This window comes from Salmo salar, chromosome ssa23 (genome assembly GCF_905237065.1).
Source record: "Salmo salar chromosome ssa23, Ssal_v3.1, whole genome shotgun sequence".
In the NCBI taxonomy this organism is placed as follows: domain Eukaryota; kingdom Metazoa; phylum Chordata; class Actinopteri; order Salmoniformes; family Salmonidae; genus Salmo; species Salmo salar.
Genome location: NC_059464.1, coordinates 51,179,663 through 51,203,379, shown reverse-complemented (window position 1 = coordinate 51,203,379; position 23,717 = coordinate 51,179,663). Strand labels below are relative to the sequence as shown.

The 23,717-nt window shown below is 49.0% G+C and overlaps 1 protein-coding gene across 1 annotated transcript in view; it reads left to right on the top strand.

Annotated features, from left to right (window-relative positions):
• Positions 1–23,717, top strand: part of man2c1 (mannosidase, alpha, class 2C, member 1) — an 88,342-nt gene that overhangs the window by 3,355 nt on the left and 61,270 nt on the right. Inside the window, exon 3 of the mRNA XM_045706460.1 lies at positions 3,594–3,717. Coding sequence (XP_045562416.1) covers positions 3,594–3,717 — 124 coding nt within the window. The remainder of the gene's footprint in view (positions 1–3,593; positions 3,718–23,717) is intronic.

Sequence of the window (23,717 nt, the reverse complement as noted above, 5' to 3'; positions counted from 1 at the left end):
TGAGGTACTGTAGCGTTATGGGGTTGAGGTACTGTAGTGTTATGGGGGTTGAGGTACTGTAGCGTTATGGGGGTTGAGGTACTGTAGTGTTATGGGGGTTGAGGTACTGTAGCGTTATGGGGGTTGAGGTACTGTAGTGTTATGGGGGTTGAGGTACTGTAGCGTTATGGGGGTTGAGGTACTGTAGTGTTATGGGGGTTGAGGTATGTGTTATGGGGGTTGAGGTACTGTAGCGTTATGGGGGTTGAGGTACTGTAGTGTTATGGGGGTTGAGGTACTGTAGTGTTATGGGGGTTGAGGTACTGTAGCGTTATGGGGTTGAGGTACTGTAGCGTTATGGGGTTGAGGTACTGTAGCGTTATGGGGGTTGAGGTACTGTAGCGTTATGGGGGTTGAGGTAGTGTTATGGGGGTTGAGGTACTGTAGTGTTATGGGGGTTGAGGTACTGTAGTGTTATGGGGGTTGAGGTACTGTAGCGTTATGGGGTTGAGGTACTGTAGTGTTATGGGGGTTGAGGTACTGTAGCGTTATGGGGTTGAGGTACTGTAGTGTTATGGGGGTTGAGGTACTGTAGTGTTATGGGGTTGAGGTACTGTAGCGTTATGGGGTTGAGGTACGTGTTATGGGGGTTGAGGTACTGTAGCGTTATGGGGTTGAGGTACTGTAGCGTTATGGGGGTTGAGGTACTGTAGCGTTATGGGGTTGAGGTACTGTAGCGTTATGGGGGTTGAGGTACTGTAGCGTTATGGGGTTGAGGTACTGTAGTGTTATGGGGGTTGAGGTACTGTAGCGTTATGGGGTTGAGGTACTGTAGTGTTATGGGGGTTGAGGTACTGTAGCGTTATGGGGGTTGAGGTACTGTAGTGTTATGGGGGTTGAGGTATGTGTGTTATGGGGGTTGAGGTACTGTAGCGTTATGGGGTTGAGGTACTGTAGTGTTATGGGGGTTGAGGTACTGTAGCGTTATGGGGGTTGAGGTACTGTAGTGTTATGGGGGTTGAGGTACTGTAGTGTTATGGGGGTTGAGGTACTGTAGTGTTATGGGGGTTGAGGTACTGTAGTGTTATGGGGGTTGAGGTACTGTAGCGTTATGGGGGTTGAGGTACTGTAGCGTTATGGGGGTTGAGGTACTGTAGCGTTATGGGGGTTGAGGTACTGTAGTGTTATGGGGGTTGAGGTACTGTAGTGTTATGGGGTTGAGGTACTGTAGTGTTATGGGGGTTGAGGTACTGTAGTGTTATGGGGGTTGAGGTACTGTAGCGTTATGGGGTTGAGGTACTGTAGCGTTATGGGGGTTGAGGTACTGTAGCGTTATGGGGGTTGAGGTACTGTAGCGTTATGGGGGTTGAGGTACTGTAGTGTTATGGGGGTTGAGGTACTGTAGCGTTATGGGGGTTGAGGTACTGTAGTGTTATGGGGGTTGAGGTACTGTAGCGTTATGGGGGTTGAGGTACTGTAGCGTTATGGGGGTTGAGGTACTGTAGCGTTATGGGGTTGAGGTACTGTAGCGTTATGGGGGTTGAGGTACTGTAGTGTTATGGGGGTTGAGGTACTGTAGTGTTATGGGGGTTGAGGTACTGTAGCGTTATGGGGGTTGAGGTACTGTAGCGTTATGGGGGTTGAGGTACTGTAGCGTTATGGGGGTTGAGGTACTGTAGTGTTATGGGGTTGAGGTACTGTAGCGTTATGGGGGTTGAGGTACTGTAGTGTTATGGGGGTTGAGGTACTGTAGTGTTATGGGGTTGAGGTACTGTAGCGTTATGGGGTTGAGGTACTGTAGCGTTATGGGGGTTGAGGTACTGTAGCGTTATGGGGTTGAGGTACTGTAGCGTTATGGGGGTTGAGGTACTGTAGCGTTATGGGGGTTGAGGTACTGTAGTGTTATGGGGGTTGAGGTACTGTAGCGTTATGGGGTTGAGGTACTGTAGTGTTATGGGGGTTGAGGTACTGTAGTGTTATGGGGTTGAGGTACTGTAGCGTTATGGGGGTTGAGGTACTGTAGCGTTATGGGGTTGAGGTACTGTAGTGTTATGGGGGTTGAGGTACTGTAGCGTTATGGGGGTTGAGGTACTGTAGCGTTATGGGGGTTGAGGTACTGTAGTGTTATGGGGGTTGAGGTACTGTAGCGTTATGGGGGTTGAGGTACTGTAGTGTTATGGGGGTTGAGGTACTGTAGTGTTATGGGGGTTGAGGTACTGTAGCGTTATGGGGGTTGAGGTACTGTAGCGTTATGGGGGTTGAGGTACTGTAGCGTTATGGGGGTTGAGGTACTGTAGTGTTATGGGGGTTGAGGTACTGTAGCGTTATGGGGGTTGAGGTACTTAGTGTTATGGGGGTTGAGGTACTGTAGCGTTATGGGGGTTGAGGTACTGTAGCGTTATGGGGGTTGAGGTACTGTAGCGTTATGGGGGTTGAGGTACTGTAGCGTTATGGGGGTTGAGGTACTGTAGTGTTATGGGGGTTGAGGTACTGTAGTGTTATGGGGGTTGAGGTACTGTAGTGTTATGGGGTTGAGGTACTGTAGCGTTATGGGGGTTGAGGTACTGTAGCGTTATGGGGTTGAGGTACTGTAGTGTTATGGGGGTTGAGGTATGTAGTGTTATGGGGGTTGAGGTACTGTAGTGTTATGGGGGTTGAGGTACTGTAGCGTTATGGGGGTTGAGGTACTGTAGCGTTATGGGGGTTGAGGTACTGTAGCGTTATGGGGGTTGAGGTACTGTAGTGTTATGGGGGTTGAGGTACTGTAGTGTTATGGGGGTTGAGGTACTGTAGTGTTATGGGGGTTGAGGTACTGTAGTGTTATGGGGGTTGAGGTACTGTAGTGTTATGGGGGTTGAGGTACTGTAGCGTTATGGGGGTTGAGGTACTGTAGTGTTATGGGGGTTGAGGTACTGTAGTGTTATGGGGGTTGAGGTAGTGGAGTATTTTGGTAGCCCTCTTCAAACATCATGTTTTGGTTAAATACCATGAATGAACGAGTGAGTGAATCAGTGAATCAGTGAATGAGTGAATCAGTGAGTGAGTGAGTTGGTGAATCAGTGAATGAGTGAGTGAGTGAGTTGGTGAATCAGTGAGTGAGTGGTGAGTGAGTGAGTGAGTGAGTGAATCAGTGAGTGAGTGAGATGGTGAATCAGTGAATCAGTGAGTGAGTGAGTTGGTGAATCAGTGAGTGAGTGAGTGAGTGAATGAGTGAGTTGGTGAATCAGTGAATGAGTGAGTGAGTGAGTTGGTGAATCAGTGAGTGAATGAGTGAGTGAGTGAGTGAGTGAATCAGTGAGTGAGTGAGATGGTGAATCAGTGAATTAGTGAGTGAGTGAATTGGTGAATCAGTTGAGTGAGTGAGTGAGTGAGTGAGTGAGTGAGTGAGTCAGTGAGTGAATCAGTGAGTGAGTGAGATAGTGAATCAGTGAATGAGTGAGTGAATGAATGAGTGAGTGAGTGAGTGAGTGAGTGAGTGAGTTGGTGAATCAGTGAATGAGTGAGTGAATGAATGAGTGAGTGAGTGAGTGAGTGAGTGAGTTGGTGAATCAGTGAATGAGCGTGCAAAAGAACGAAGAAACCAGTGAACCGACATGAGTAATGTTTTATTACAGATGGTGGACATGCTGGTTTAAAGTATCTCTGAGGATACCAGACTCCTGGAGAGGGAAGCAGGTCCATCTGAGATGGGAGAGTGACGGAGAGGCCATGGTCTGGAGGGATGAGCAACCTGTACAGGTTCGACCTCAACCCCCATAACACTACCTCAACCCCCATAACGCTACCTCAACCCCCATAACGCTACAGTACCTCAACCCCCATAACGCTACAGTACCTCAACCCCCATAACACTACCTCAACCCCCATAACACTACAGTACCTCAACCCCCATAACACTACCTCAACCCCCATAACAATACCTCAACCCCCATAACGCTACCTCAACCCCCATAACACTACAGTACCTCAACCCCCATAACACTACCTCAACCCCCATAACGCTACCTCAACCCCCATAACACTACACTACCTCAACCCCCATAACGCTACCTCAACCCCCATAACAATACAGTACCTCAACCCCCATAACGCTACAGTACCTCAACCCCCATAACACTACAGTACCTCAACCCCATAACACTACCTCAACCCCCATAACACTACAGTACCTCAACCCCATAACACTACCTCAACCCCCAGAACACTACAGTACCTCAACCCCCATAACGCTACCTCAACCCCCATAACACTACCTCAACCCCCAGAACACTACAGTACCTCAACCCCCATAACGCTACAGTACCTCAACCCCCATAACGCTACACTACCTCAACCCCCATAACATGACAGTACCTCAACCCCCATAACGCTACAGTACCTCAACCCCCATAACACTACCTCAACCCCCATAACGCTACCTCAACCCCATAACACTACAGTACCTCAACCCCATAACACTACAGTACCTCAACCCCCATAACGCTACAGTACCTCAACCCCCATAACACTACAGTACCTCAACCCCATAACACTACCTCAACCCCCATAACACTACAGTACCTCAACCCCCATAACACAGTACCTCAACCCCCATAACACTACCTCAACCCCCATAACACTACCTCAACCCCCATAACGCTACAGTACCTCAACCCCATAACACTACAGTACCTCAACCCCCATAACGCTACAGTACCTCAACCCCCATAACACTACCTCAACCCCCATAATGATACAGTACTTCAACCCCCATAACGCTACCTCAACACCCATAACACTACCTCAACCCCATAACACTACAGTACCTCAACCCCCATAACACTACCTCAACCCCCCATAACACTACAGTACCTCAACCCCCATAACACTACAGTACCTCAACCCCCATAACACTACAGTACCTCAACCCCCATAACGCTACAGTACCTCAACCCCCATAACACTACAGTACCTCAACCCCATAACACTACAGTACCTCAACCCCCATAACGCTACAGTACCTCAACCCCCATAACGCTACAGTACCTCAACCCCATAACACTACAGTACCTCAACCCCCATAACACTACAGTACCTCAACCCCCATAACGCTACAGTACCTCAACCCCCATAACGCTACCTCAACCCCCATAACACTACCTCAACCCCCATAACACTACCTCAACCCCCATAACACTACAGTACCTCAACCCCCATAACACTACCTCAACCCCCATAACGCTACAGTACCTCAACCCCCATAACACTACCTCAACCCCCATAACACTACCTCAACCCCCATAACACTACCTCAACCCCCATAACGCTACAGTACCTCAACCCCCATAACACTACCTCAACCCCCATAACACTACAGTACCTCAACCCCCATAACACTACAGTACCTCAACCCCCATAACGCTACAGTACCTCAACCCCCATAACACTACCTCAACCCCCATAACGCTACACTACCTCAACCCCCATAACACTACCTCAACCCCCATAACACTACCTCAACCCCCATAACGCTACAGTACCTCAACCCCCATAACACTACCTCAACCCCCATAACACTACAGTACCTCAACCCCTATAACACTACAGTACCTCAACCCCCATAACGCTACAGTACCTCAACCCCCATAACACTACCTCAACCCCCATAACACTACAGTACCTCAACCCCCATAACACTACAGTACCTCAACCCCCATAACGCTACAGTACATCAACCCCCATAACGCTACAGTACCTCAACCCCCATAACACTACCTCAACCCCCATAACGCTGCAGTACCTCAACCCCATAACACTACAGTACCTCAACCCCCATAACACTACAGTACCTCAACCCCATAACGCTACAGTACCTCAACCCCCATAACACTACAGTACCTCAACCCCCATAACACTACAGTACCTCAACCCCCATAACGCTACAGTACCTCAACCCCATAACGCTACAGTACCTCAACCCCCATAACACTACAGTACCTCAACCCCCATAACACTACAGTACCTCAACCCCCATAACACTACAGTACCTCAACCCCCATAACGCTACAGTACCTCAACCCCCATAACGCTACAGTACCTCAACCCCCATAACGCTACAGTACCTCAACCCCCATAACACTACAGTACCTCAACCCCCATAACACTACAGTACCTCAACCCCCATAACACTACAGTACCTCAACCCCCATAACACTACAGTACCTCAACCCCCATAACACTACAGTACCTCAACCCCCATAACACTACAGTACCTCAACCCCCATAACACTACAGTACCTCAACCCCCATAACGCTACAGTACCTCAACCCCATAACACTACAGTACCTCAACCCCCATAACACTACAGTACCTCAACCCCCATAACGCTACAGTACCTCAACCCCCATAACGCTACCTCAACCCCCATAACACTACCTCAACCCCCATAACACTACCTCAACCCCCATAACGCTACAGTACCTCAACCCCCATAACACTACAGTACCTCAACCCCCATAACACTACAGTACCTCAACCCCCATAACACTACAGTACCTCAACCCCCATAACGCTACAGTACCTCAACCCCATACCACTACAGTACCTCAACCCCCATAACACTACAGTACCTCAACCCCATAACACTACAGTACCTCAACCCCCATAACGCTACAGTACCTCAACCCCCATAACACTACCTCAACCCCCATAACGCTACAGTACCTCAACCCCCATAACACTACCTCAACCCCCATAACACTACCTCAACCCCATAACACTACCTCAACCCCCATAACGCTACAGTACCTCAACCCCCATAACGCTACAGTACCTCAACCCCCATAACACTACAGTACCTCAACCCCCATAACACTACAGTACCTCAACCCCCATAACGCTACATTACCTCAACCCCATAACACTACAGTACCTCAACCCCCATAACGCTACAGTACCTCAACCCCCATAACACTACACTACCTCAACCCCCATAACACTACAGTACCTCAACCCCCATAACACTACCTCAACCCCCATAACACTACAGTACCTCAACCCCCATAACACTACAGTACCTCAACCCCCATAACACTACAGTACCTCAACCCCCATAACGCTACAGTACCTCAACCCCCATAACGCTACAGTACCTCAACCCCCATAACACTACAGTACCTCAACCCCCATAACACTACAGTACCTCAACCCCCATAACACTACAGTACCTCAACCCCCATAACACTACAGTACCTCAACCCCCATAACACTACAGTACCTCAACCCCATAACACTACAGTACCTCAACCCCCATAACACTACCTCAACCCCCATAACGCTACAGGACCTCAACCCCCATAACGCTACAGGACCTCAACCCCCATAACGCTACAGGACCTCAACCCCCATAACGCTACAGTACCTCAACCCCATAACACTACCTCAACCCCCATAACACTACCTCAACCCCCATAACACTACAGTACCTCAACCCCCATAACGCTACAGTACCTCAACCCCCATAACGCTACAGTACCTCAACCCCCATAACGCTACAGTACCTCAACCCCCATAACGCTACAGTACCTCAACCCCCATAACACTACAGTACCTCAACCCCCATAACGCTACAGTACCTCAACCCCCATAACACTACCTCAACCCCCATAACGCTACCTCAACCCCCATAACGCTACCTCAACCCCCATAACGCTACCTCAACCCCCATAACGCTAACTCAACCCCCATAACGCTAACTCAACCCCCATAACGCTACAGTACCTCAACCCCCATAACACTACAGTACCTCAACCCCCATAACACTACAGTACCTCAACCCCCATAACACTACAGAACCGCAACCCCCATAACACTACAGTACCTCAACCCCCATAACACTACAGTACCTCAACCCCCATAACACTACAGTACCTCAACCCACATAACACTACCTCAACCCCCATAACACTACAGTACCTCAACCCCCATAACACTACAGTACCTCAACCCCCATAACACTACAGTACCTCAACCCCCATAACACTACAGTACCTCAACCCCATAACGCTACAGTACCTCAACCCCCATAACACTACAGTACCTCAACCCCCATAACACTACAGTACCTCAACCCCCATAACACTACAGTACCTCAACCCCCATAACGCTACAGTACCTCAACCCCCATAACACTACAGTACCTCAACCCCATAACACTACAGTACCTCAACCCCCATAACACTACCTCAACCCCCATAACGCTACAGGACCTCAACCCCCATAACGCTACAGGACCTCAACCCCCATAACGCTACAGGACCTCAACCCCCATAACGCTACAGTACCTCAACCCCATAACACTACCTCAACCCCCATAACACTACCTCAACCCCCATAACACTACAGTACCTCAACCCCCATAACGCTACAGTACCTCAACCCCCATAACGCTACAGTACCTCAACCCCCATAACGCTACAGTACCTCAACCCCCATAACGCTACAGTACCTCAACCCCCATAACACTACAGTACCTCAACCCCCATAACGCTACAGTACCTCAACCCCCATAACACTACCTCAACCCCCATAACGCTACCTCAACCCCCATAACGCTACCTCAACCCCCATAACGCTACCTCAACCCCCATAACGCTAACTCAACCCCCATAACGCTAACTCAACCCCCATAACGCTACAGTACCTCAACCCCCATAACACTACAGTACCTCAACCCCCATAACACTACAGTACCTCAACCCCCATAACACTACAGTACCTCAACCCCCATAACACTACAGTACCTCAACCCCCATAACACTACAGTACCTCAACCCCCATAACACTACAGTACCTCAACCCCCATAACGCTACAGTACCTCAACCCCATAACACTACAGTACCTCAACCCCCAAAACACTACAGTACCTCAACCCCCATAACGCTACAGTACCTCAACCCCCATAACGCTACCTCAACCCCCCATAACACTACAGTACCTCAACCCCCATAACACTACAGTCCCTCAACCCCCATAACATACCTCAACCCCATAACACTCCCACCTCAACCCCATAACGCTACAGTACCTCAACCCCCATAACACTACAGTACCTCAACCCCCATAACACTACAGTACCTCAACCCCCATAACACTACAGTACCTCAACCCCCATAACGCTACAGTACCTCAACCCCATAACACTACAGTACCTCAACCCCCATAACACTACAGTACCTCAACCCCATAACACTACAGTACCTCAACCCCCATAACGCTACAGTACCTCAACCCCCATAACACTACCTCAACCCCCATAACGCTACAGTACCTCAACCCCCATAACACTACCTCAACCCCCATAACACTACCTCAACCCCCATAACTCTACAGTACCTCAACCCCCATAACACTACCTCAACCCCCATAACACTACAGTACCTCAACCCCCATAACACTACAGTACCTCAACCCCCATAACGCTACAGTACCTCAACCCCATAACGCTACAGTACCTCAACGCCCATAACACTACAGTACCTCAACCCCCATAACACTACAGTACCTCAACCCCCATAACGCTACAGTACCTCAACCCCATAACGCTACAGTACCTCAACCCCCATAACACTACAGTACCTCAACCCCCATAACACTACAGTACCTCAACCCCATAACACTACAGTACCTCAACCCCCATAACGCTACAGTACCTCAACCCCCATAACGCTACAGTACCTCAACCCCCATAACACTACAGTACCTCAACCCCCATAACACTACAGTACCTCAACCCCATAACACTACAGTACCTCAACCCCCATAACACTACAGTACCTCAACCCCCATAACACTACCTCAACCCCCATAACGCTACAGTACCTCAACCCCCATAACACTACCTCAACCCCCATAACACTACCTCAACCCCATAACACTACCTCAACCCCCATAACGCTACAGTACCTCAACCCCCATAACGCTACAGTACCTCAACCCCATAACACTACCTCAACCCCAATAACACTACAGTACCTCAACCCCCATAACACTACAGTACCTCAACCCCCATAACACTACAGTACCTCAACCCCCATAACGCTACAGTACCTCAACCCCCATAACGCTACAGTACCTCAACCCCCATAACACTACAGTACCTCAACCCCCATAACACTACAGTACCTCAACCCCCATAACGCTACAGTACCTCAACCCCATAACACTACAGTACCTCAACCCCCATAACGCTACAGTACCTCAACCCCCATAACACTACAGTACCTCAACCCCCATAACACTACAGTACCTCAACCCCCATAACACTACCTCAACCCCCATAACACTACAGTACCTCAACCCCCATAACACTACAGTACCTCAACCCCCATAACACTACAGTACCTCAACCCCATAACGCTACAGTACCTCAACCCCCATAACACTACAGTACCTCAACCCCCATAACACTACAGTACCTCAACCCCCATAACGCTACAGTACCTCAACCCCCATAACACTACAGTACCTCAACCCCCATAACGCTACAGTACCTCAACCCCCATAACACTACAGTACCTCAACCCCCATAACACTACAGTACCTCAACCCCCATAACGCTACAGTACCTCAACCCCATAACACTACAGTACCTCAACCCCCATAACACTACCTCAACCCCCATAACACTACCTCAACCCCCATAACACTACCTCAACCCCCATAACACTACAGTACCTCAACCCCCATAACGCTACAGTACCTCAACCCCCATAACGCTACAGTACCTCAACCCCCATAACGCTACAGTACCTCAACCCCCATAACACTACCTCAACCCCCATAACGCTACAGTACCTCAACCCCATAACACTACAGTACCTCAACCCCCATAACGCTACAGTACCTCAACCCCCATAACACTACCTCAACCCCCATAACGCTACCTCAACCCCCATAACGCTACCTCAACCCCCATAACGCTACCTCAACCCCCATAACGCTACAGTACCTCAACCCCCATAACGCTACAGTACCTCAACCCCCATAACACTACAGTACCTCAACCCCCATAACACTACAGTACCTCAACCCCCATAACACTACAGTACCTCAACCCCCATAACACTACAGTACCTCAACCCCCATAACACTACAGTACCTCAACCCCCATAACACTACAGTACCTCAACCCCCATAACGCTACAGTACCTCAACCCCATAACACTACAGTACCTCAACCCCCAAAACACTACAGTACCTCAACCCCCATAACGCTACAGTACCTCAACCCCCATAACGCTACCTCAACCCCCATAACACTACAGTACCTCAACCCCCATAACACTACAGTCCCTCAACCCCCATAACGCTACAGTACCTCAACCCCCATAACACTACCTCAACCCCCATAACACTACCTCAACCCCCATAACGCTACAGTACCTCAACCCCCATAACACTACAGTACCTCAACCCCCATAACACTACAGTACCTCAACCCCCATAACACTACAGTACCTCAACCCCCATAACGCTACAGTACCTCAACCCCATAACACTACAGTACCTCAACCCCCATAACACTACAGTACCTCAACCCCATAACACTACAGTACCTCAACCCCCATAACGCTACAGTACCTCAACCCCCATAACACTACCTCAACCCCCATAACGCTACAGTACCTCAACCCCCATAACACTACCTCAACCCCCATAACACTACCTCAACCCCCCATAACACTACCTCAACCCCCATAACGCTACAGTACCTCAACCCCCATAACACTACCTCAACCCCCATAACACTACAGTACCTCAACCCCTATAACACTACAGTACCTCAACCCCCATAACACTACCTCAACCCCCATAACACTACAGTACCTCAACCCCCATAACACTACAGTACCTCAACCCCCATAACGCTACAGTACCTCAACCCCCATAACGCTACAGTACCTCAACTCCCATAACACTACCTCGACCCCCATAACGCTACAGTACCTCAACCCCATAACACTACAGTACCTCAACCCCCATAACACTACAGTACCTCAACCCCATAACGCTACAGTACCTCAACCCCCATAACACTACAGTACCTCAACCCCCATAACACTACAGTACCTCAACCCCCATAACGCTACAGTACCTCAACCCCATAACACTACAGTACCTCAACCCCCATAACACTACAGTACCTCAACCCCCATAACACTACAGTACCTCAACCCCCATAACACTACAGTACCTCAACCCCCATAACACTACAGTACCTCAACCCCCATAACACTACAGTACCTCAACCCCCATAACACTACAGTACCTCAACCCCCATAACACTACAGTACCTCAACCCCATAACACTACAGTACCTCAACCCCCATAACACTACAGTACCTCAACCCCATAACACTACCTCAACCCCCATAACGCTACAGTACCTCAACCCCCATAACACTACCTCAACCCCCATAACACTACCTCAACCCCATAACACTACCTCAACCCCCATAACGCTACAGTACCTCAACCCCATAACACTACCTCAACCCCCATAACACTACAGTACCTCAACCCCCATAACACTACAGTACCTCAACCCCCATAACACTACAGTACCTCAACCCCCATAACGCTACAGTACCTCAACCCCCATAACGCTACAGTACCTCAACCCCCATAACACTACAGTACCTCAACCCCCATAACACTACAGTACCTCAACCCCCATAACGCTACAGTACCTCAACCCCCATAACACTACAGTACCTCAACCCCCATAACGCTACAGTACCTCAACCCCCATAACGCTACACTACCTCAACCCCCATAACACTACAGTACCTCAACCCCCATAACACTACCTCAACCCCCATAACACTACAGTACCTCAACCCCCATAACACTACAGTACCTCAACCCCCATAACACTACAGTACCTCAACCCCCATAACACTACAGTACCTCAACCCCCATAACGCTACAGTACCTCAACCCCCATAACACTACAGTACCTCAACCCCCATAACACTACAGTACCTCAACCCCCATAACACTACAGTACCTCAACCCCCATAACACTACAGTACCTCAACCCCCATAACACTACAGTACCTCAACCCCCATAACACTACAGTACCTCAACCCCCATAACACTACAGTACCTCAACCCCCATAACACTACAGTACCTCAACCCCCATAACACTACCCTCAACCCCCATAACACTACAGTACCTCAACCCCCATAACACTACAGTACCTCAACCCCCATAACACTACAGTACCTCAACCCCCATAACACTACAGTACCTCAACCCCCATAACACTACAGTACCTCAACCCCCATAACACTACAGTACCTCAACCCCCATAACACTACAGTACCTCAACCCCCATAACACTACAGTACCTCAACCCCCATAACACTACAGTACCTCAACCCCCATAACACTACAGTACCTCAACCCCCATAACACTACAGTACCTCAACCCCCATAACACTACAGTACCTCAACCCCCATAACACTACAGTACCTCAACCCCCATAACACTACAGTACCTCAACCCCCATAACACTACAGTACCTCAACCCCCATAACACTACAGTACCTCAACCCCCATAACACTACAGTACCTCAACCCCCATAACACTACAGTACCTCAACCCCCATAACACTACAGTACCTCAACCCCCATAACACTACAGTACCTCAACCCCCATAACACTACAGTACCTCAACCCCCATAACACTACAGTACCTCAACCCCCATAACACTACAGTACCTCAACCCCCATAACACTACAGTACCTCAACCCCCATAACACTACAGTACCTCAACCCCCATAACACTACAGTACCTCAACCCCCATAACACTACAGTACCTCAACCCCCATAACACTACAGTACCTCAACCCCCATAACACTACAGTACCTCAACCCCCATAACACTACAGTACCTCAACCCCCATAACACTACACCTCAACCCCCATAACACTACAGTACCTCAACCCCCATAACACTACAGTACCTCAACCCCCATAACACTACAGTACCTCAACCCCCATAACACTACAGTACCTCAACCCCCATAACACTACAGTACCTCAACCCCCATAACACTACAGTACCTCAACCCCCATAACACTACAGTACCTCAACCCCCATAACACTACAGTACCTCAACCCCCATAACACTACAGTACCTCAACCCCCATAACACTACAGTACCTCAACCCCCATAACACTACAGTACCTCAACCCCCATAACACTACAGTACCTCAACCCCCATAACACTACAGTACCTCAACCCCCATAACACTACAGTACCTCAACCCCCATAACACTACAGTACCTCAACCCCCATAACACTACAGTACCTCAACCCCCATAACACTACAGTACCTCAACCCCCATAACACTACAGTACCTCAACCCCCATAACACTACAGTACCTCAACCCCCATAACACTACAGTGCCTCAACCCCCATAACACTACAGTACCTCAACCCCCATAACACTACAGTACCTCAACCCCCATAACGCTACAGTACCTCAACCCCCATAACACTACAGTACCTCAACCCCCATAACACTACAGTACCTCAACCCCCATAACGCTACAGTACCTCAACCCCCATAACACTACAGTACCTCAACCCCCATAACACTACAGTACCTCAACCCCCATAACACTACAGTACCTCAACCCCCATAACACTACAGTACCTCAACCCCCATAACACTACAGTACCTCAACCCCCATAACACTACACCTCAACCCCCATAACACTACAGTACCTCAACCCCCATAACACTACAGTACCTCAACCCCCATAACACTACAGTACCTCAACCCCCATAACACTACAGTACCTCAACCCCCATAACACTACAGTACCTCAACCCCCATAACACTACAGTACCTCAACCCCCATAACACTACAGTACCTCAACCCCCATAACACTACAGTACCTCAACCCCCATAACACTACAGTACCTCAACCCCCATAACACTACAGTACCTCAACCCCCATAACACTACAGTACCTCAACCCCCATAACACTACAGTACCTCAACCCCCATAACACTACAGTACCTCAACCCCCATAACACTACAGTACCTCAACCCCCATAACACTACAGTACCTCAACCCCATAACACTACAGTACCTCAACCCCCATAACACTACAGTACCTCAACCCCCATAACACTACAGTACCTCAACCCCCATAACACTACAGTACCTCAACCCCCATAACACTACAGTACCTCAACCCCCATAACACTACAGTACCTCAACCCCCATAACACTACAGTACCTCAACCCCCATAACACTACAGTACCTCAACCCCCATAACACTACAGTACCTCAACCCCCATAACACTACAGTACCTCAACCCCCATAACACTACAGTACCTCAACCCCCATAACACTACAGTACCTCAACCCCCATAACACTACAGTACCTCAACCCCCATAACACTACCTCAACCCCCATAACACTACAGTACCTCAACCCCCATAACACTACAGTACCTCAACCCCCATAACACTACAGTACCTCAACCCCCATAACACTACAGTACCTCAACCCCCATAACACTACAGTACCTCAACCCCCATAACACTACAGTACCTCAACCCCCATAACACTACAGTACCTCAACCCCCATAACACTACAGTACCTCAACCCCCATAACACTACAGTACCTCAACCCCCATAACACTACAGTACCTCAACCCCCATAACACTACAGTACCTCAACCCCCATAACACTACAGTACCTCAACCCCCATAACACTACAGTACCTCAACCCCCATAACACTACAGTACCTCAACCCCCATAACACTACAGTACCTCAACCCCCATAACACTACAGTACCTCAACCCCCATAACACTACAGTACCTCAACCCCCATAACACTACAGTACCTCAACCCCCATAACACTACAGTACCTCAACCCCCATAACACTACAGTACCTCAACCCCCATAACACTACAGTACCTCAACCCCCATAACACTACAGTACCTCAACCCCCATAACACTACAGTACCTCAACCCCCATAACACTACCTCAACCCCCATAACGCTACAGTACCTCAACCCCCATAACACTACAGTACCTCAACCCCATAACGCTACAGTACCTCAACCCCCATAACACTACAGTACCTCAACCCCCATAACACTACAGTACCTCAACCCCCATAACACTACAGTACCTCAACCCCATAACACTACAGTACCTCAACCCCCATAACACTACAGTACCTCAACCCCCATAACACTACAGTACCTCAACCCCCATAACACTACAGTACCTCAACCCCCATAACACTACAGTACCTCAACCCCCATAACACTACAGTACCTCAACCCCCATAACACTACAGTACCTCAACCCCCATAACACTACAGTACCTCAACCCCCATAACACTACAGTACCTCAACCCCCATAACACTACAGTACCTCAACCCCCATAACACTACAGTACCTCAACCCCCATAACACTACAGTACCTCAACCCCCATAACACTACAGTACCTCAACCCCCATAACACTACAGTACCTCAACCCCCATAACACTACAGTACCTCAACCCCCATAACACTACAGTACCTCAACCCCCATAACACTACAGTACCTCAACCCCCATAACACTACAGTACCTCAACCCCCATAACACTACAGTACCTCAACCCCCATAACACTACAGTACCTCAACCCCCATAACACTACAGTACCTCAACCCCCATAACGCTACAGTACCTCAACCCCCATAACACTACAGTACCTCAACCCCCATAACACTACAGTACCTCAACCCCCATAACACTACAGTACCTCAACCCCCATAACACTACAGTACCTCAACCCCATAACACTACAGTACCTCAACCCCCATAACACTACAGTACCTCAACCCCCATAACACTACAGTACCTCAACCCCCATAACACTACAGTACCTCAACCCCCATAACACTACAGTACCTCAACCCCCATAACACTACAGTACCTCAACCCCCATAACACTACAGTACCTCAACCCCCATAACACTACAGTACCTCAACCCCCATAACACTACAGTACCTCAACCCCCATAACACTACAGTACCTCAACCCCCATAACACTACAGTACCTCAACCCCCATAACACTACAGTACCTCAACCCCCATAACGCTACAGTACCTCAACCCCCATAACACTACAGTACCTCAACCCCCATAACACTACAGTACCTCAACCCCCATAACACTACAGTACCTCAACCCCCATAACACTACAGTACCTCAACCCCCATAACACTACAGTACCTCAACCCCCATAACACTACAGTACCTCAACCCCCATAACACTACAGTACCTCAACCCCCATAACACTACAGTACCTCAACCCCCATAACACTACAGTACCTCAACCCCCATAACACTACAGTACCTCAACCCCCATAACACTACAGTACCTCAACCCCCATAACACTACAGTACCTCAACCCCCATAACACTACAGTACCTCAACCCCCATAACACTACAGTACCTCAACCCCCATAACACTACAGTACCTCAACCCCCATAACACTACAGTACCTCAACCCCCATAACACTACAGTACCTCAACCCCCATAACACTACAGTACCTCAACCCCCATAACACTACAGTACCTCAACCCCCATAACACTACAGTACCTCAACCCCCATAACACTACAGTACCTCAACCCCCATAACACTACAGTACCTCAACCCCCATAACACTACAGTACCTCAACCCCCATAACACTACAGTACCTCAACCCCCATAACACTACAGTACCTCAACCCCCATAACACTACAGTACCTCAACCCCCATAACACTACAGTACCTCAACCCCCATAACACTACAGTACCTCAACCCCCATAACACTACAGTACCTCAACCCCCATAACACTACAGTACCTCAACCCCCATAACACTACAGTACCTCAACCCCCATAACACTACAGTACCTCAACCCCCATAACACTACAGTACCTCAACCCCCATAACACTACAGTACCTCAACCCCCATAACACTACAGTACCTCAACCCCCATAACACTACAGTACCTCAACCCCCATAACACTACAGTACCTCAACCCCCATAACACTACAGTACCTCAACCCCCATAACGCTACAGTACCTCAACCCCCATAACACTACAGTACCTCAACCCCCATAACACTACAGTACCTCAACCCCCATAACGCTACAGTACCTCAACCCCCATAACACTACAGTACCTCAACCCCCATAACGCTACAGTACCTCAACCCCCATAACACTACAGTACCTCAACCCCCATAACACTACAGTACCTCAACCCCATAACACTACAGTACCTCAACCCCCATAACACTACAGTACCTCAACCCCCATAACACTACAGTACCTCAACCCCCATAACACTACAGTACCTCAACCCCCATAACACTACAGTACCTCAACCCCATAACACTACAGTACCTCAACCCCCATAACACTACAGTACCTCAACCCCCATAACACTACAGTACCTCAACCCCCATAACACTACAGTACCTCAACCCCCATAACACTACAGTACCTCAACCCCCATAACACTACAGTACCTCAACCCCCATAACACTACAGTACCTCAACCCCCATAACACTACAGTACCTCAACCCCCATAACGCTACAGTACCTCAACCCCCATAACACTACAGTACCTCAACCCCCATAACACTACAGTACCTCAACCCCCATAACACTACAGTACCTCAACCCCCATAACACTACAGTACCTCAACCCCCATAACACTACAGTACCTCAACCCCCATAACACTACAGTACCTCAACCCCCATAACACTACAGTACCTCAACCCCCATAACACTACAGTACCTCAACCCCCATAACACTACAGTACCTCAACCCCCATAACACTACAGTACCTCAACCCCCATAACACTACAGTACCTCAACCCCCATAACACTACAGTACCTCAACCCCCATAACACTACAGTACCTCAACCCCCATAACACTACAGTACCTCAACCCCCATAACACTACAGTACCTCAACCCCCATAACACTACAGTACCTCAACCCCCATAACACTACAGTACCTCAACCCCCATAACACTACAGTACCTCAACCCCCATAACGCTACAGTACCTCAACCCCCATAACACTACAGTACCTCAACCCCCATAACACTACAGTACCTCAACCCCCATAACACTACAGTACCTCAACCCCCATAACACTACAGTACCTCAACCCCCATAACACTACAGTACCTCAACCCCCATAACACTACAGTACCTCAACCCCCATAACGCTACAGTACCTCAACCCCCATAACACTACAGTACCTCAACCCCCATAACGCTACAGTACCTCAACCCCCATAACACTACAGTACCTCAACCCCATAACACTACAGTACCTCAACCCCCATAACACTACAGTACCTCAACCCCCATAACGCTACAGTACCTCAACCCCCATAACACTACAGTACCTCAACCCCCATAACACTACAGTACCTCAACCCCCATAACGCTACAGTACCTCAACCCCCATAACACTACAGTACCTCAACCCCCATAACACTACAGTACCTCAACCCCCATAACACTACAGTACCTCAACCCCCATAACACTACGTGCCTCAACCCCCATAACACACAGTACCTCAACCCCCATAACACTACAGTACCTCAACCCCCATAACGCTACAGTACCTCAACCCCCATAACACTACAGTACCTCAACCCCCATAACACTACAGTACCTCAACCCCCATAACACTACAGTACCTCAACCCCCATAACACTACAGTACCTCAACCCCCATAACACTACAGTACCTCAACCCCCATAACACTACAGTACCTCAACCCCCCATAACACTACAGTACCTCAACCCCCATAACACTACAGTACCTCAACCCCCATAACACTACAGTACCTCAACCCCCATAACACTACAGTACCTCAACCCCCATAACACTACAGTACCTCAACCCCCATAACACTACAGTACCTCAACCCCCATAACACTACAGTACCTCAACCCCCATAACACTACCTCAACCCCCATAACACTACAGTACCTCAACCCCCATAACACTACAGTACCTCAACCCCCATAACACTACAGTACCTCAACCCCCATAACACTACAGTACCTCAACCCCCATAACACTACAGTACCTCAACCCCCATAACACTACAGTGCCTCAACCCCCATAACACTACAGTACCTCAACCCCCATAACACTACCTCAACCCCCATAACACTACAGTACCTCAACCCCCATAACACTACAGTACCTCAACCCCCATAACACTACAGTACCTCAACCCCCATAACACTACAGTACCTCAACCCCCATAACACTACAGTACCTCAACCCCCATAACACTACAGTACCTCAACCCCCATAACACTACAGTACCTCAACCCCCATAACACTACAGTGCCTCAACCCCCCATAACACTACAGTACCTCAACCCCCATAACACTACAGTACCTCAACCCCCATAACACTACAGTACCTCAACCCCCATAACACTACAGTACCTCAACCCCCATAACACTACAGTACCTCAACCCCCATAACACTACAGTACCTCAACCCCCATAACACTACAGTACCTCAACCCCCCATAACACTACAGTACCTCAACCCCCATAACACTACAGTACCTCAACCCCCATAACACTACAGTACCTCAACCCCCCATAACACTACAGTACCTCAACCCCCATAACACTACGCCTCAACCCCCATAACACTACAGTACCTCAACCCCCATAACACTACAGTACCTCAACCCCCATAACACTACCCTCAACCCCCATAACACTACAGTACCTCAACCCCCATAACACTACAGTACCTCAACCCCCATAACACTACAGTACCTCAACCCCCATAACACTACAGTACCTCAACCCCCATAACACTACAGTACCTCAACCCCCATAACACTACAGTACCTCAACCCCCATAACACTACAGTACCTCAACCCCCATAACACTACAGTACCTCAACCCCCATAACACTACAGTACCTCAACCCCCATAACACTACAGTACCTCAACCCCCATAACACTACAGTACCTCAACCCCCATAACACTACAGTACCTCAACCCCCATAACACTACAGTGCCTCAACCCCCATAACACTACAGTACCTCAACCCCCATAACACTACAGTACCTCAACCCCCATAACACTACAGTACCTCAACCCCCATAACACTACAGTACCTCAACCCCCATAACACTACAGTACCTCAACCCCCATAACACTACAGTACCTCAACCCCCATAACACTACAGTACCTCAACCCCCATAACACTACCGTGCCTCAACCCCCATAACACTACAGTGCCTCAACCCCCATAACACTACAGTACCTCAACCCCCATAACACTACAGTGCCTCAACCCCCCATAACACTACAGTACCTCAACCCCCATAACACTACAGTACCTCAACCCCCATAACACTACAGTACCTCAACCCCCATAACACTACCCTCAGCCCCCATAACACTACAGTGCCTCAACCCCCATAACACTACAGTACCTCAACCCCCATAACACTACAGTACCTCAACCCCCATAACACTACAGTACCTCAACCCCCATAACACTACAGTACCTCAACCCCCATAACACTACAGTACCTCAACCCCCATAACGCTACAGTACCTCAACCCCCATAACACTACAGTACCTCAACCCCCATAACACTACAGTACCTCAACCCCCATAACACTACAGTACCTCAACCCCCATAACACTACAGTACCTCAACCCCCATAACACTACAGTACCTCAACCCCCATAACACTACAGTACCTCAACCCCCATAACACTACAGTACCTCAACCCCCATAACACTACAGTACCTCAACCCCCATAACACTACAGTACCTCAACCCCCATAACACTACAGTACCTCAACCCCCATAACACTACAGTACCTCAACCCCCATAACACTACAGTACCTCAACCCCCATAACACTACAGTACCTCAACCCCCCATAACACTACAGTACCTCAACCCCCATAACACTACAGTACCTCAACCCCCATAACACTACAGTACCTCAACCCCCATAACACTACAGTACCTCAACCCCCATAACACTACAGTACCTCAACCCCCATAACACTACAGTACCTCAACCCCCATAACACTACAGTACCTCAACCCCCATAACACTACAGTACCTCACCCCCACTCCTCAACCCCCATAACACTACAGTGCCTCAACCCCCATAACACTACAGTACCTCAACCCCCATAACACTACAGTACCTCAACCCCCATAACACTACAGTACCTCAACCCCCATAACGCTACAGTACCTCAACCCCCATAACGCTACAGTACCTCAACCCCCATAACACTACAGTGCCTCAACCCCCATAACACTACAGTACCTCAACCCCCATAACACTACAGTACCTCAACCCCCATAACACTACAGTACCTCAACCCCCATAACACTACAGTACCTCAACCCCCATAACACTACAGTACCTCAACCCCCATAACACTACAGTACCTCAACCCCCATAACACTACAGTACCTCAACCCCCCATAACACTACAGTACCTCAACCCCCATAACACTACAGTACCTCAACCCCCATAACACTACAGTACCTCAACCCCCCATAACACTACAGTACCTCAACCCCCATAACACTACCCTCAACCCCCATAACACTACAGTACCTCAACCCCCATAACACTACAGTACCTCAACCCCCATAACACTACAGTACCTCAACCCCCATAACACTGCTGCCTCAACCCCCATAACACTACAGTGCCTCAACCCCCATAACGCTACAGTACCTCAACCCCCATAACACTACAGTACCTCAACCCCCATAACACTACAGTACCTCAACCCCCATAACGCTACAGTACCTCAACCCCATAACACTACAGTACCTCAACCCCCATAACACTACAGTGCCTCAGCCCCCATAACACTACAGTACCTCAGCCCCCATAACACTACGGTGCCTCAACCCCCATAACACTACAGTACCTCAGCCCCCATAACACTACAGTACCTCAACCCCCATAACACTACAGTACCTCAACCCCCATAACACTACAGTGCCTCAACCCCCATAACACTACAGTACCTCAACCCCCATAACACTCCCCCAGCTGCCTCAACCCCCATAACACTACAGTACCTCAACCCCCATAACACTACAGTACCTCAACCCCCATAACACTACAGTACCTCAACCCCCATAACACTACAGTACCTCAACCCCCATAACACTACAGTACCTCAACCCCCATAACACTACAGTACCTCAACCCCCATAACACTACAGTACCTCAACCCCCATAACACTACCTCAACCCCCATAACACTACAGTACCTCAACCCCCATAACACTACAGTACCTCAACCCCATAACACTACAGTACCTCAACCCCCAGAACACTACAGTACCTCAACCCCATAACACTACAGTACCTCAACCCCCATAACGCTACAGTACCTCAACCCCCATAACACTACAGTGCCTCAACCCCCATAACACTACAGTACCTCAACCCCCATAACACTACAGTACCTCAACCCCCATAACACTACAGTACCTCAACCCCCATAACACTACAGTACCTCAACCCCCATAACGCTACAGTACCTCAACCCCCATAACACTACAGTACCT